The 12480-nt window shown below is 38.4% G+C and overlaps 1 protein-coding gene across 1 annotated transcript in view; it reads left to right on the top strand.

Moving 5' to 3' along the window:
* SAMM50 (SAMM50 sorting and assembly machinery component) overlaps positions 1-12480 on the top strand; it is a 34071-nt gene that overhangs the window by 2589 nt on the left and 19002 nt on the right. The window contains exons 2-5 of the mRNA XM_073316621.1: positions 775-885; positions 3622-3723; positions 4950-5037; positions 9450-9556. Of these exons, the coding sequence (XP_073172722.1) occupies positions 775-885; positions 3622-3723; positions 4950-5037; positions 9450-9556 (408 nt within the window). The remainder of the gene's footprint in view (positions 1-774; positions 886-3621; positions 3724-4949; positions 5038-9449; positions 9557-12480) is intronic.

The following is a 12480-nucleotide window of genomic DNA, read 5'->3' as shown; positions in this document are numbered from 1 at the left end:
CCACGACTTCGTGAAGTTCTTATTGTTCTTATTTCATAATGCTATAAACTATAGCAAACAAACCCATTTTTAGTTGGGAAACTGAACTGACTTACCTTCTCACCTCAAAAGCAGACTCCAACATTGATGAGTCATGTTCTTAGAATGATGTTCAGAGGGCTGGTGATAGGAAGAAAACCTTGTGTTTGCAAATCTAAAAAGATTTAAGCCACATAACAAAGTAACATGCTGAAAAACCTGTTTTTCTTTCTAAACCAAATGTTATGATATCTTTAATTTTGCGTATCATTTCACATAGTGAAAGTATGCCTTAAAAATAAGATGACCGACAAGCATAGATGCCTATTAAAAATTGAATTATACAAGTATTTTTGAAGGGCTGGTGAATAATATCAGAAAAGTTAAATATTTGAAATTTTATAAAGGAAAGGAACTTGTTCTCCTGCAAAACTGTGTAGTGATTTAAAGAAACATACTGTACTTTTTTCTAGGCAGACATAACTTACTGTATATCATATCTTACTAAAGAAAACACTCTCAACAAGGAAATTATTCTATATATTATAAAACTTTCAGCAAATATATACTGTACAAATACATACATGTAATGTCCAGTATTTTCTCTCTTCTATTTATGTTATTGTCATTCATTATAATATGATGGGCAGAATGGTGAGAATTTTCCTCACAAGAAAAAAACTCTCTGATGTGGTACAAAATGTTTAATTTATTAAATAGCAAATGCCAATTATTTTGTGTATATATTTTATTAAGAGTCTGGAGCCTCTTCCAGTGAGTGGGTCTGACTTTGGTGCTCTAGGAGATGAACCTGAACTAGTTGAAGTTGAACCTGAAGCCAAGCAGGAAGTCCTTGAAAACAAAGATGTGAGTTCCTAATCAATGGGTGTGAATGTTTTATTTAAATCTTTTATTTGTAGGGACTATCCCAAACCAGTATTTGAGATACAAAAGAAGAGAATGAATCCAGTAATGTCTGGTTTCCTTTGTTATTCGGTGATTAAAATCGGCAAACAGTTATTAAAATGATTTAAGTAATTGATTTTAATCATGTTTTGCATTTGTACTTTTTAGTTCTTTTCCTGATAAAAAGTTGATTGATTGTTGAGTTGCAACTAAATATAGCTTTCATACTGAATTTGGTGCTGCTTTTTGCTAACCAGGAGGCTGCACTATGTCTGTAGCCATTTATTTAAGCAATTATATAACTTACATTTATTCAGATTCTTAACTTTTACATTTTATTATGTTAAAAATGTTGAATGCATTTCTTATTTACTAGATGGCTAATTTTTTACTAGTGATTTGTGTCAAGCTGTATTTAGATGGAAATTCAATTAAATGCACATTTTTTTTAAATACAAGTGCTGAATACATAAGAAATTTATCAAAGTTTAGCAAAACATGTTTTACATTTAAAACTGATATTAAACAAAATATTATTTGTAAGGCTAAGATTTTGTCACGGGTTCCCCAGCCGCAGCCAGGAGCTATGGGGGTTTCTCTGCCACCTGTGGTGACTTGGAGCTCCAGGGGCCGCCAGAGATGGCAGGGGTACCCTGCAGTTCTGTCCCACCGCAGGCTGTGGGGGACCCTGCAGTTCCTGACCCGTGCAGGCTGAAGTCATAGAGGTCGCTGGAAGTCACGGAATCTGTGACTTCCGCAATCTCAGTGACTAAATCATAGCCTTAATTATCTGTAGTTAGTGAATTGAACTAATTGTTTGTTTCTGGCAACCATGTTCTTCAAGATTTTGGAACTAGTAGATTTCATCCTCTCACACCTTGCTTTATTCATAGATTGGAAGAGGGAAAACAAGCTTTCCTTCTTTTTCAGCTCCTAGTTGGTTTCTTATCTTTGAATGAACTAGTTCAACTGAACTAGTTGAATAAACTGAAACAAAAAAAAAAAACTTTCTCTGCACATGCCGTAGAGGCTACTGTGGTCAACAGTTGATTCAGCACGTCAGTAAACTCTGGTTCCAGGTGCTTAGCCAGTGACATCCGCTAGTTCGGTGTCTGACTTTCTTTAAAACTTGGCAAGCTGATCTACTGTTTAATATTATTTTTGGTATTTAATGTAAATGATTTCAATGCATTATATTAATTTAAGGCATTAACAAGGTTTGGAGGTGTTAGATTTTTATTGGTAAATGTTGGTGAACATCGATTTCAACACACACACACACACACACAGAGAGAGAGAGAGAAAAACCAGCAAGAAATATTTCCATCGATGATGATAAATGTGCAGATAGGCATAGTAAGAAAACTGCTGCTTGGGAACTTAATAAAGTTTTTGATTTAAGGATGTTTACTTCGTATATATCGATATGCTGTTGAAAATTTGTGTTTGAACAGTTATAAAACTTTAAATTTTTAGAATCTCAACATCTACTGTCATTACATATTGTCTTTTCCTCCATAATTTCCTGCAACTGTAAACATTTAAATTGACAAAAATATTTAAAAAAACTTAAAAATTATTTTAAAAAAATCGAATTCTGCCAAGTCTAGCCTTAACGTAGTTTGTCAATTTCTTACTTAATTTTAAATAGGTTTATCTAAAAAAAATTTATTCAATTTAAATAAAATCCAATTAAAATAAAAGATAATCATATTTTATCAACCCTGTTTTTCCTACAAAATATGTTGTTAAATACATTTAATATGTTTAAGAACATAATGTTCTCATTTTTAAAGATGTTTCCTTTCCTGGACTTTGTTCATAGTCACTCCTCCTGGAAGCTTGGTAATGAAGTCTCTTTCCTCAATAAAAAATGTTTTAATTCTATTACATGTGCACACCAGTTTATTACTGTAGGGTTGCCAGTGATGGTAGGTTGCAACTATCTTCTATTTTATTAGAAAAAGGAGCATCTAATCATTTGGGGGGTTTTGTTTGTTTCTTAGGTAGGGGTAGTGTTTTTTTTTTTGTTTTTTTTTGGCAGTGAGTAATAAGTCCCAAAGCTATGTGTACTGAAAAGCTTGGAGAAAATAAGGCAGATTTAATCAATATAGTGCATTAAAATCAGATAAACTAGCTACAGTACTCTGCTATATAGACAAAAAACAATTTGAGTTTAAAAAAAAAACCATTCGGTATCTTGTAGTATTGTAGACCTTGCTATGTGTTTTAGTTTATAATATTCAGATGGTGATGGAATGTTTAATATTTACTCAGGTATTTGAGACTTATTTTTGACTGTCTATTTAAACTCCTTGCTTATATGTAAGTGGTAAAGGAAGTACATAGAGAACTATATGTTTAGGTCTTGTGTTCAAGATCATATGGTTTCAGCCAATGACTGACTTCTTCATAAAGATATAACTAAAATCCTAGTAGCTATGGACTCTTAGTGTAGTCTTTTCCTGTAATCCGTTCTTAATTTGGAGTTAGGAAATCTGTTTTTCAACATAATTCTTGTTAATGGAAATAATTAACTACAATCCAGGATTGGTGCTCGTATTGGTCCCTGATATTATAAATTAATAGTAATTCACAAATTAATCCTATAATCTTGTACCTTCAGTCAGACTACAGTATTATTGATGTCTAGGTGGTTTAATTTCTTTTTTTTGTTAATAGTCATTTTATGTTTAGGTGGTGGTTCAACATGTACACTTCGATGGACTTGGAAGGACTAAAGATGACATTATCATGTATGAAATTGGTGACCTTTTCAAGGCTAAAAACCTCATTGATGTAAGTATTGTAGTGAGTGGCAGATGCTCTGCAAAACATTCCAGACTTGAAAAATTTACCAAGCCACTTACAGGTACTAGTTAGATGAGTAAACCTATAGGCCAAATGTAGTTTTTTGTTTTTTTTTTAAAATTAGGTGATGGGGTATCCCATCAGCCCAGTCTCTTGTCACTTGTGCTACTAGTCTGCAATGTCTTTGTTACCACTGATGATTCCCAAGAAAGGAAAACCCAGTTTGACTTTCAGATCAGGTTAAGTGTGCAGAACTGATTGAAAAATTATTTTGTTCTCTTATAAACAGAGATAACATACACAGAACACCATGATGTTTTTTCAGTCACTTTTCAGAGTGGAATCACGCTTTATTATGTATTTATGTTATGTAGTTGTATTCAGTTCTTTAAAAAGAAAAGACATCAGCTATCATAGTTAGCACTTTGGTGGCATTGTCAGCCGGGATTGAAGTCTGAATCAGTATGGATATTCTCTCACTCTTGAGTAGACGTCTGTCTAGAATAAGGTTGGCCGGACAATGTGGGGAAGTTTTCATTGCTGCTCCCCACCTTTATACTGCTAGAGTTCTTCTGAGGTAATTTCTTTTTTTGGACCAGCTTCTGTTGGTGTAAGAGGCAAGCCTTCAAGTTTACACAGAGCTCTTCTTCAGGTCCTGTAAGCTCGAAAGCTTGTCTCAGTCACTAAGAGAATTAGTCCGCTAGAGACACCAGGTGGTGTTTCTAATATGCTGGGACTGACACTGCTACGTTGTATACAACAGTTCTGCTGATCATTTTCCTTCTATAGAGAAGTTCTTTATATCTAGCTCCTTCTGTAAGTACTCAATACAGTAATTAACACGAGAGGTTTTTACCTACACTTTTGAGTTTAACGTATAGTCAGTTGATAAACATAAGGAATCCAAATGAGATGTTAAGATCTTACCTTGTTAACTCTGATATGGTTCAGAAGGGTTTTTTCCTTTTTTAAAAATGTTTTAAAGAAAATGGATATGCAAGGATGCTTCAGTATTATAAAGTTGGTGATGCAAGTTAACAAAACCAGGAAATTGAGGTGGATGCTTTGTGTTTAACTTCTTGCATTTATGTTCTAATGTGTATAGAAGCCATTCAAAATCTATGAATGACATATGAATCTCTTTGTGCTATTTAGCCATTGTACCAGTGATTCCTTGGTAAGGTGCAATCCAAATTCCTTCTCTCATTCTATAGGTAATGAGAAAATCACATGAAGCTCGTGAACAGTTGCTCCGTCTAGGAATTTTTAGGCAGGTGGAAGTTCTGATTGATACATGTCAAGGTAAGAATTGGATTCTGTTCCTTCTTCTGCCACAGAGTTCCTGTATGATGCCAGGCAAGTCACTTAAACCAGAATCCTCACAGATGGTCATTAATTGTGTGTTCCTCATTTTCTGGCTGCCTATTGTGACACACCTGGGGCCAAATTTGCCAAAGTGTTCAGCATTCACAACTGCAACTGAAATGTGTGGAACAGTGATTTGAACATATAAAGGGCTGTACTCTGAAAAATCAGGCCCTAGATTTTTCAAGTAGGGCATCCAAAATTAGTGAACACTTGACAGTTTTGTCCTTTATCTCTGTACCTCAGTTCTCCAGGTGTAAAATGAAGATATTAATACCACCTAATGTCATGGACAGATTGTGAAGATGAATATATTTATGCTTGAAGTATTCTGATATTATAGTGAGACCACCATAGAAATGCCTATGTGAAAATTAATAATTTTGTATTTAGTGCAGGTTTTGGAAGGTGTGCTTGTGTCCACACATTGAACGAGAGTGCTAATAAGAAATAATGTGCAACTACTTATTCAGTGAATAAGGCACGGGTTCTCTGGAAAAAAAATAGTATGTGATCATGTAATTAAAGGCTGTATCATAATTCATATGCAGAAGGGGGGCTGAATTAAAATTGCACGGGCAATTTCTTAACTGTAGAGTGCTTGATTTTGCAACCTTAACATTCTTTTACCACGGGGGGTGGGCGTGTGTGTGGGTGTGTGGTTTTTGTTTTTTTGTTTTTGTTTTTTTTTGGGGGGGGGGGGGTAAACATGTATGCTGTCTGACTTTACTCATCTGATACAGTAGCAGTTTTACATTGTTTTCAGGTATTCTCCTTAACATCATTTCAAAATGTCCAGTAAAGAATTGTATTGTCATTTTTAATATCAACTTTTATTTTGTATTGATCAAATGTGTTAAAATGACCATAGAAAAAAGATCTTTAAATTACCATGTGTCAACATCTTCTGTTTTATAGCTTGTATCTGAGCTACAGAACTGTACATACAAGTTCATCTCTTTAAAATCAGTGTTTTACTTTCATCTTTCAAAGCTAACTTTCATTCATAGTTCTGATAAGGTATCATAAATCGATAATTTAGCCTTTTTTCTATCTGTATACACCATCTAGCTCCTTGAAAGTCTGTATGCTAATGACATCTCTAATTTGAAGGACACTATTGTTTTATCCAACTTCAAACTGTGAAACAGTTTGACAAAAACACTTGCCAGCGGGGAGGAGGAAGCTTTCCCTGGGCAAGCCTCCCACTTACCATCTGATGTTGTGATAGTTAGAATTATTTTTTAAAGTTTCCAAGCCTTAGTTTACCCTAAGACAACTTACCAAGTATGACAGATGCAGAGGTGCCTGCCTTAGATTGCAGACAGCTTGACATGAGAGAGATGTGAACTGTCAAAGGCCAAAATCTTCACCTCTATGGTAGGAAGGAATCTTTCTCTTCTACATTTGTCCCCAAGTTACACTTAAGCAGTAGCTTGCACTGCCACACACATGTGTAATGTGCTAAATGAATCCATTTCTATCTGGATCCACATTTCCGAATCTGTTATATAGCAGTGTGCTGGGAGCTCACATGGAGCTGAGAGCCGTGGTGCACAGATGAGGTGTACATAGCCTATCTGCATGGGATACACACTGGTTCTGCAACAAAAATTTTGCAAGTACATGGTTATAGATAGGGCCCTACCAAATTCATGGCCATGAAAAAAGTGTCACAGACTGTGAAATCTGGTCTCCCGGCCAGCAGCTGCCACTCTCCGGCTTCCCAGCTGTGATGGCATAAAGGTAGCAGTATCTCAACCGCTCCTACAATAACCTTGAGACACCGCCCTCCAAACTCCTTTTTGGATCAGGACCCGTACAGTTACAACTCTGTGAAATTTGAGATTTAAATGTCTGAAATAATGAAATTTATGATATTTGCCCACTCAACACTAACAGTAAATAAGAGAAATCCAATGACATAATTGTGTCTTTGTTTAATCCTTTAAAGCCAGACTGCAGTTTTCTACCTTTAGTTGAAGGGTTTGTGTTTTACTACAGGGTGTTCTCATCCCATATGAAAGAACTAAAGGTAAAATAAAGTTGTTTAAGAATACTGAGTATTTCTATGTATTTTGAAAATACAATAAGTAGTATTGTCACTAAACTAACTTCTAACCCAAACTAGATAGATTGTAGGATGAAAGGTGTAGGCCTGGAGGTGAAAGGTTAGGATTAGAACCCACTAATGTGCTATTAGTTATTGCTCTAATAAATAGACTCATACAGTTAGATAGCTGGGTGGCGTAAGTGAAATGGTATGGTTGTGTTGGCGTCAATGGACAAATGTCCATATAATACATTTTTTTCACATTTTCAGCGGTTGCCCTCAATCTGTAGCAACCCCTGAAATTAGTTTGGGACGTTGAAAGGGTCCCTTGCTTCTAGCAACCACAGTTGATCACCATTTTAGTTCTGTTGCGGTCAGCATCATGTCCAAGCTTTCCAGCCAGGTCACCTTTCTTTTGGTTACCCTGGAAGGGGAATGTACTGAAATAAGTCCAAATGAAAACCCAAAATCCTAATGGCCACATAGCGGGCCTGTAGTCCTTGTCCCTTTCCAGAGACTTACACCTTCGCAAGAGGGATAGTGTAATAGGAGATGCCAGGCTCATCTTCTTCTCCTCTCGTTCCAGCCCAGGGCCCTTGTAATAAGAAGCAAGGGTCTGTTTTTTATGATCCTTCCCGGATTTCCTGAGCTGTTTCCTACCTTTGCCTGCATGCAGGTGTCTGCTATGGAGCTGCACCCTCCAGTCCTCTCTCCTTGGAGTTTTGTCGACTGTGTAGCTTTTACAAGTCTGTAGCTAAGGTGTTTTCTCAGGGTGTCACTTAGCTTGTCTGGCAGGTACCTTGGAACCCCATCATTCCTGCTCTCCCTTCAGGGTCAGTCTTGGGGTATCAGTCCCCTACTGCTGCTCTGCTGTCTCAGTCCTCTTCCATTGGCTCTGCAGTCCTTCCTTTGTAGGTGCTGCTCAGCTTGGTTCTCCCTAATTGGGGCTAATCCTTAATTAGTTGTGGCCCCCCAGGTGCTCCAGAATGGGCTAATTGGGCTCTCAGATTCCCTGTTAGTCCATTATTTGCCAATGTGGGGCATGTGCCCCGTCATATACATGCTTACTGCTTCTCATCCCAGGATCTCAAGTAAAATACCAACCTTTGAAAAGCATTTTAACTGAGAAGGAAACTGAGGCACATAGAAATCAAGTAGTTTGCCTAAGTTTCCACAGCAAGTCTTTGTGACAGTCTGGCCTCCTGATTCCCATCCTCGTCTCTAACTACTAGTTCACACTACTTTTAAATCAAAACAAAACAAAGTAGTTTCAACAGAGGGGCCAAAGATTGAATAGGCATACAGAATGAACTACCTTTTCACTCCTAGTGGCATCCTCCACAGGTCAGGACTGAGACATGTAGTCAAGGCAGAGTGGAGAAACTTGTGTGCTATACCTGTTCTGTGACTAAATAGAGGAATTCATTTTCTGGTGCTGTCAGTCAGTATTAGAATCTCTCTGAAGTATGAAAAATCTCAGTAATTTGTCTTTTTTTTTTTTTTAAGTGTACATTTAGTGATATGGTAGAAATAAAAATAATGAATTATCTGAGAATTTTAATGTAGTTGTACGTTTCATGCTTTTGCTGCAATATGTGTTGGTAGGAAGCCTCTGAATTTCCTTCTCTTATCAGAACAGTGCTTCTGTTGAAATGGCCTACTGTTATCAAGAGACTGTTTAATTTGGGAAATATTCTGTTACTGAAAATGGAAGGTCTGTGTGACATAATACATTGTTCCTTAAAGGCATATTGCCTAATTGCTTAGAGCAAAGGCAGATGCCCTTTAACTCAACTGCTCTAAACTGTGATGGTCAAAGACAAGTGGGCCAGAAATTATTTTTATTTTTTAAGAGGGGGGGAAAAAAATGCTTACATTGCATGGTACTTTCCCATGGAGATTGGGAACACTATATTTCCAGTGACTATTTGATACAGCTACCTTCTTCTAAGATAAAATCGGTGTAACTCTGTTTTCATAGGGTAGGTTACCAAATGTATGTTAAACTAGTTCATAACTAAAGGACTGATGCTGAAAAAGCCAAATGTATGACAGAATCAAACTCCTATACGCAAATACTCGGATTCTAATTGAGACTTCTAATTTTGTGAGATTATTTTTCTGTATAACTTAGCCATTCATGAAGATTTGAGTCAACCAATTTTTGATTTCTAAAAGAATGTTTTACAAAAGTTAAGTTGCCTTTTATACAGATATAAAGCAATATTGAACTGATTACTTGTAAGAAATGTATTAAATGTACAGTGCTCACTAATAAATGTATGTGTTTATTTAGGAGATGATGCCCTTCCAAATGGTTTAGATGTTACATTTGAAGTAACAGAACTGAGAAGACTAACTGGAAGCTATAACACTATGGTTGGCAATAATGAAGGCAGTATGGTATGGCTGGTTTTTAAGTGTTGCAAATTTCATTTGTTGTGGCGTAATTTATTTAATTTTTTTTAATCTGAGAATGAATTTCATGCTTATGTGAAGACCTGATCCTCACAAACTTACTTCCACAATATAGCTTTGCCAAAAGACCTTCATCCTGGCCTACGGATGTCCCCATTGTTTTCATTCTGTGGTTGTATTTGGTACATCTGACAGGCTTTCCTCAAGTGAGTGTATTTTTCTTGTGCCCAAATGGGTACTAGGCTGAGATCATAACTCACTTTCACTTGTAATTTATGCCAGTAGCTAGATTTTTAGGATGCTAAGGCCCTGATTCAGGAAAACACTTAAAGATGTGCTTAAGGTGTTGTGTTTTGAATTTAGGCCTAATACACAGTGTCCCTAGCCCAATAATTTGTTTTTTATGGTTTACAAATGAGTCAAATCTGTATTGTAAATATAAAATTCACAAATGTGTTGAATGTTGTTTGAGATGTTTTATGTGCTTAATGTTGAAAAGCATATGAGTAACTTTGTTCTCTGGCAGATCAGTTCATGCTAGGCTTTTCTTGAAGGAGTATGAGGTGTTCGACCACCAAATCACATTTATTTCATTCTTATAGTTTTGAAGACCAATCCCGACTGTTCTGGGCTGAAATCTATAGGACTTTTTAGGGCCTCAAATATTATAGAACATATTTGCATTACATTCACCTTTTATAGTTTAGGTATGATTTAAAGATACATATCAACTTAAATTATAATCTTGTCTGAAAACTATTTACCTACTGGTGTTATAAATCACACAGTTATAACTGAATGAAATGACGGGAAAAAATCTGTTTCGGTTCTAGTGCATTTGACAAAACTCCATTTTCCTTCTTATAGTCAGCTTCCCTTCTGTTTGTTTGCATTTCACACAAAGCAGTGGAGGAGAGGAACATACTAAATAGTAGGAAAATGTGACATGTAAATAGTTCTGTATGGATACAAATTTATATTCGTGGATATAAATCGGTATCTGCGGAACTGCAGCACTGAAAGGAACAGAACATGGGGCTGCCGCTCCCAGGAGCCAGCGCCCTTCGCCGGCAGCAATGCCGACATGGCTGTACCACCCCCAGCCATGCCACATCCCTTCCACGCAGCTGTCTGTCTCTTTTTTTCTCTGGGGGTGGGTGTGCTGCTTGAACACGAGTGCAACCAGGGACAGCTGCCAGTGAGCCTGGTGCCCGTCACAGTGGGCAGGGCTGGGGGTGGTACAACTGACCCCGAGGAGCTGTCGGCATGAGGCGCTTGCTCTTGGGTGTGGCAGCCCCACATCCTGCTCCTTTCACCGCTGCAGTTCCCGGGAGAGCCCTGCGGTTCCGTAGATACTAATTTATATCCACGCAGGGCTCTACTTGTAAACACACAAATTGGCTGTGGGACTAAAATCACTCTTAAGTCTTCTTAAGAATTAGTTAGATTTCAAGCTGATTCTTTCCTCTTAAATTTGTTTGAAATATGTAGAACTAGACATTTCTCCCGATATTCTTTTATATTAGTATTTTATAGTTACTTGGAAAATCCTCTAGGTAGTAATCTTAATCACAAAAATAAACTGTAAGTCTGGTAGGGTTGCCAACTTCCTGTTCGCACAAAATCGAACACCCTTGCCCCACCGCTTCTCTGAGGCCCTGCCTCCCGCTCACTCCGTTCTCCCCCCCCACCCCCATCGCTTGCTCTCCCCCACCCTCACTGGGCTTGGGTAGGGGGTGAGGGTTCAGGAGGGGGCTCAGGACTGGGGCAGGGGGTTGGGGTGTGGGCTGTGGGAGGGAGTTTGGTTGCAGGAGGGGGTTTTCTACCTGGGGTTAGGGTGCGAGAGGGGCCTTGGGGTGCAGGTTCCGGCTGGGCGGCGCTTACCTCAGGCATCTCCTGGTTGGTGGCATAGCAGGGCTAAGGCAAGCTCCCTGCCTGCCCTGGCTCCGCGCAGCTCCCAGAAGCAGCCAGTATGTCTGGCCCTTAAGCAGAGGGGTCGGGGGGTTCTGCACGCTGTGCGTGCCAGCAGGCACCACCCCCGCAGCTCCCACTGGCCGTAGTTCCCCGCCAGTGGGAGCTACAGAGTCAGCGCTGGGGCAGAGGCAGCGTGCGGAGCCTCCATGGCCACTCTTGTGCCTAGGAGCCGGACATTCCAGCCGCTTCCTGGAGCCGCGCGGAGCTAGGCAGGCACAGAGCCTGCCTTAGCCTTGCTGCACTGCCAACTGGACTTCTAATGGCCCGGTCAGCAGTGCTGACCAGAGCCACCAGAGTCCCTTTTCAACTAAGCGTTCCGGTTGAAAACTGGACACCTGGCAACCTTAAAGTATTGTGGCTCTCGTCTTTACACTTTCCCAACAGCTGTGAGACCAAGGCAAGCTGGATTTGGTACACTGGATCTGTGGATCTCTGGATCGTGCTTTTCAGCAGTTTTGTACTACTAAAAAAAGAGGGACCCTCCTAAACACAGCTCAGTGAAACATAAGTGATGATAGTTCCGGATGAGAAAGTCCTACTTCATTTTCCCAGCCAAAGGAGTGGCACTATCATGAAAAGGGTGCAGCTAGCATACAAGGAGGCGGGTGAAGTTAGCTGTAATACTTGAAATGTAGCAAAATATTTTATTCTAACTTTGACACAGAGGAGGGCATTAGTGTAATGCTTTAGTGATGAAAATTTAACTTTTAAAATTATTATGGGAAATACATTGCCAATTTGTAAAGGCTGTACACTTTGTGGACTTTTTAAACAGAACAAAGGACATTATCAACTCAAATTATAACACGTAAATTGCATGTCTAAAAGCAAATAATATAGTGATGGTTCAAAATTCCAATAAAAACAAATATTTTTAAAGAGTCAAAAATGAAAAGCATATATTACAGTACTAAGAACCAGAAAGTGATACTGGC

The sequence above is a fragment of the Lepidochelys kempii genome, chromosome 1 (genome assembly GCF_965140265.1).
Source record: "Lepidochelys kempii isolate rLepKem1 chromosome 1, rLepKem1.hap2, whole genome shotgun sequence".
In the NCBI taxonomy this organism is placed as follows: Eukaryota; Metazoa; Chordata; order Testudines; family Cheloniidae; genus Lepidochelys; species Lepidochelys kempii.
Note: the sequence above shows the minus strand (reverse complement) of the source record. Positions and strands in the feature narration are given on the sequence as shown.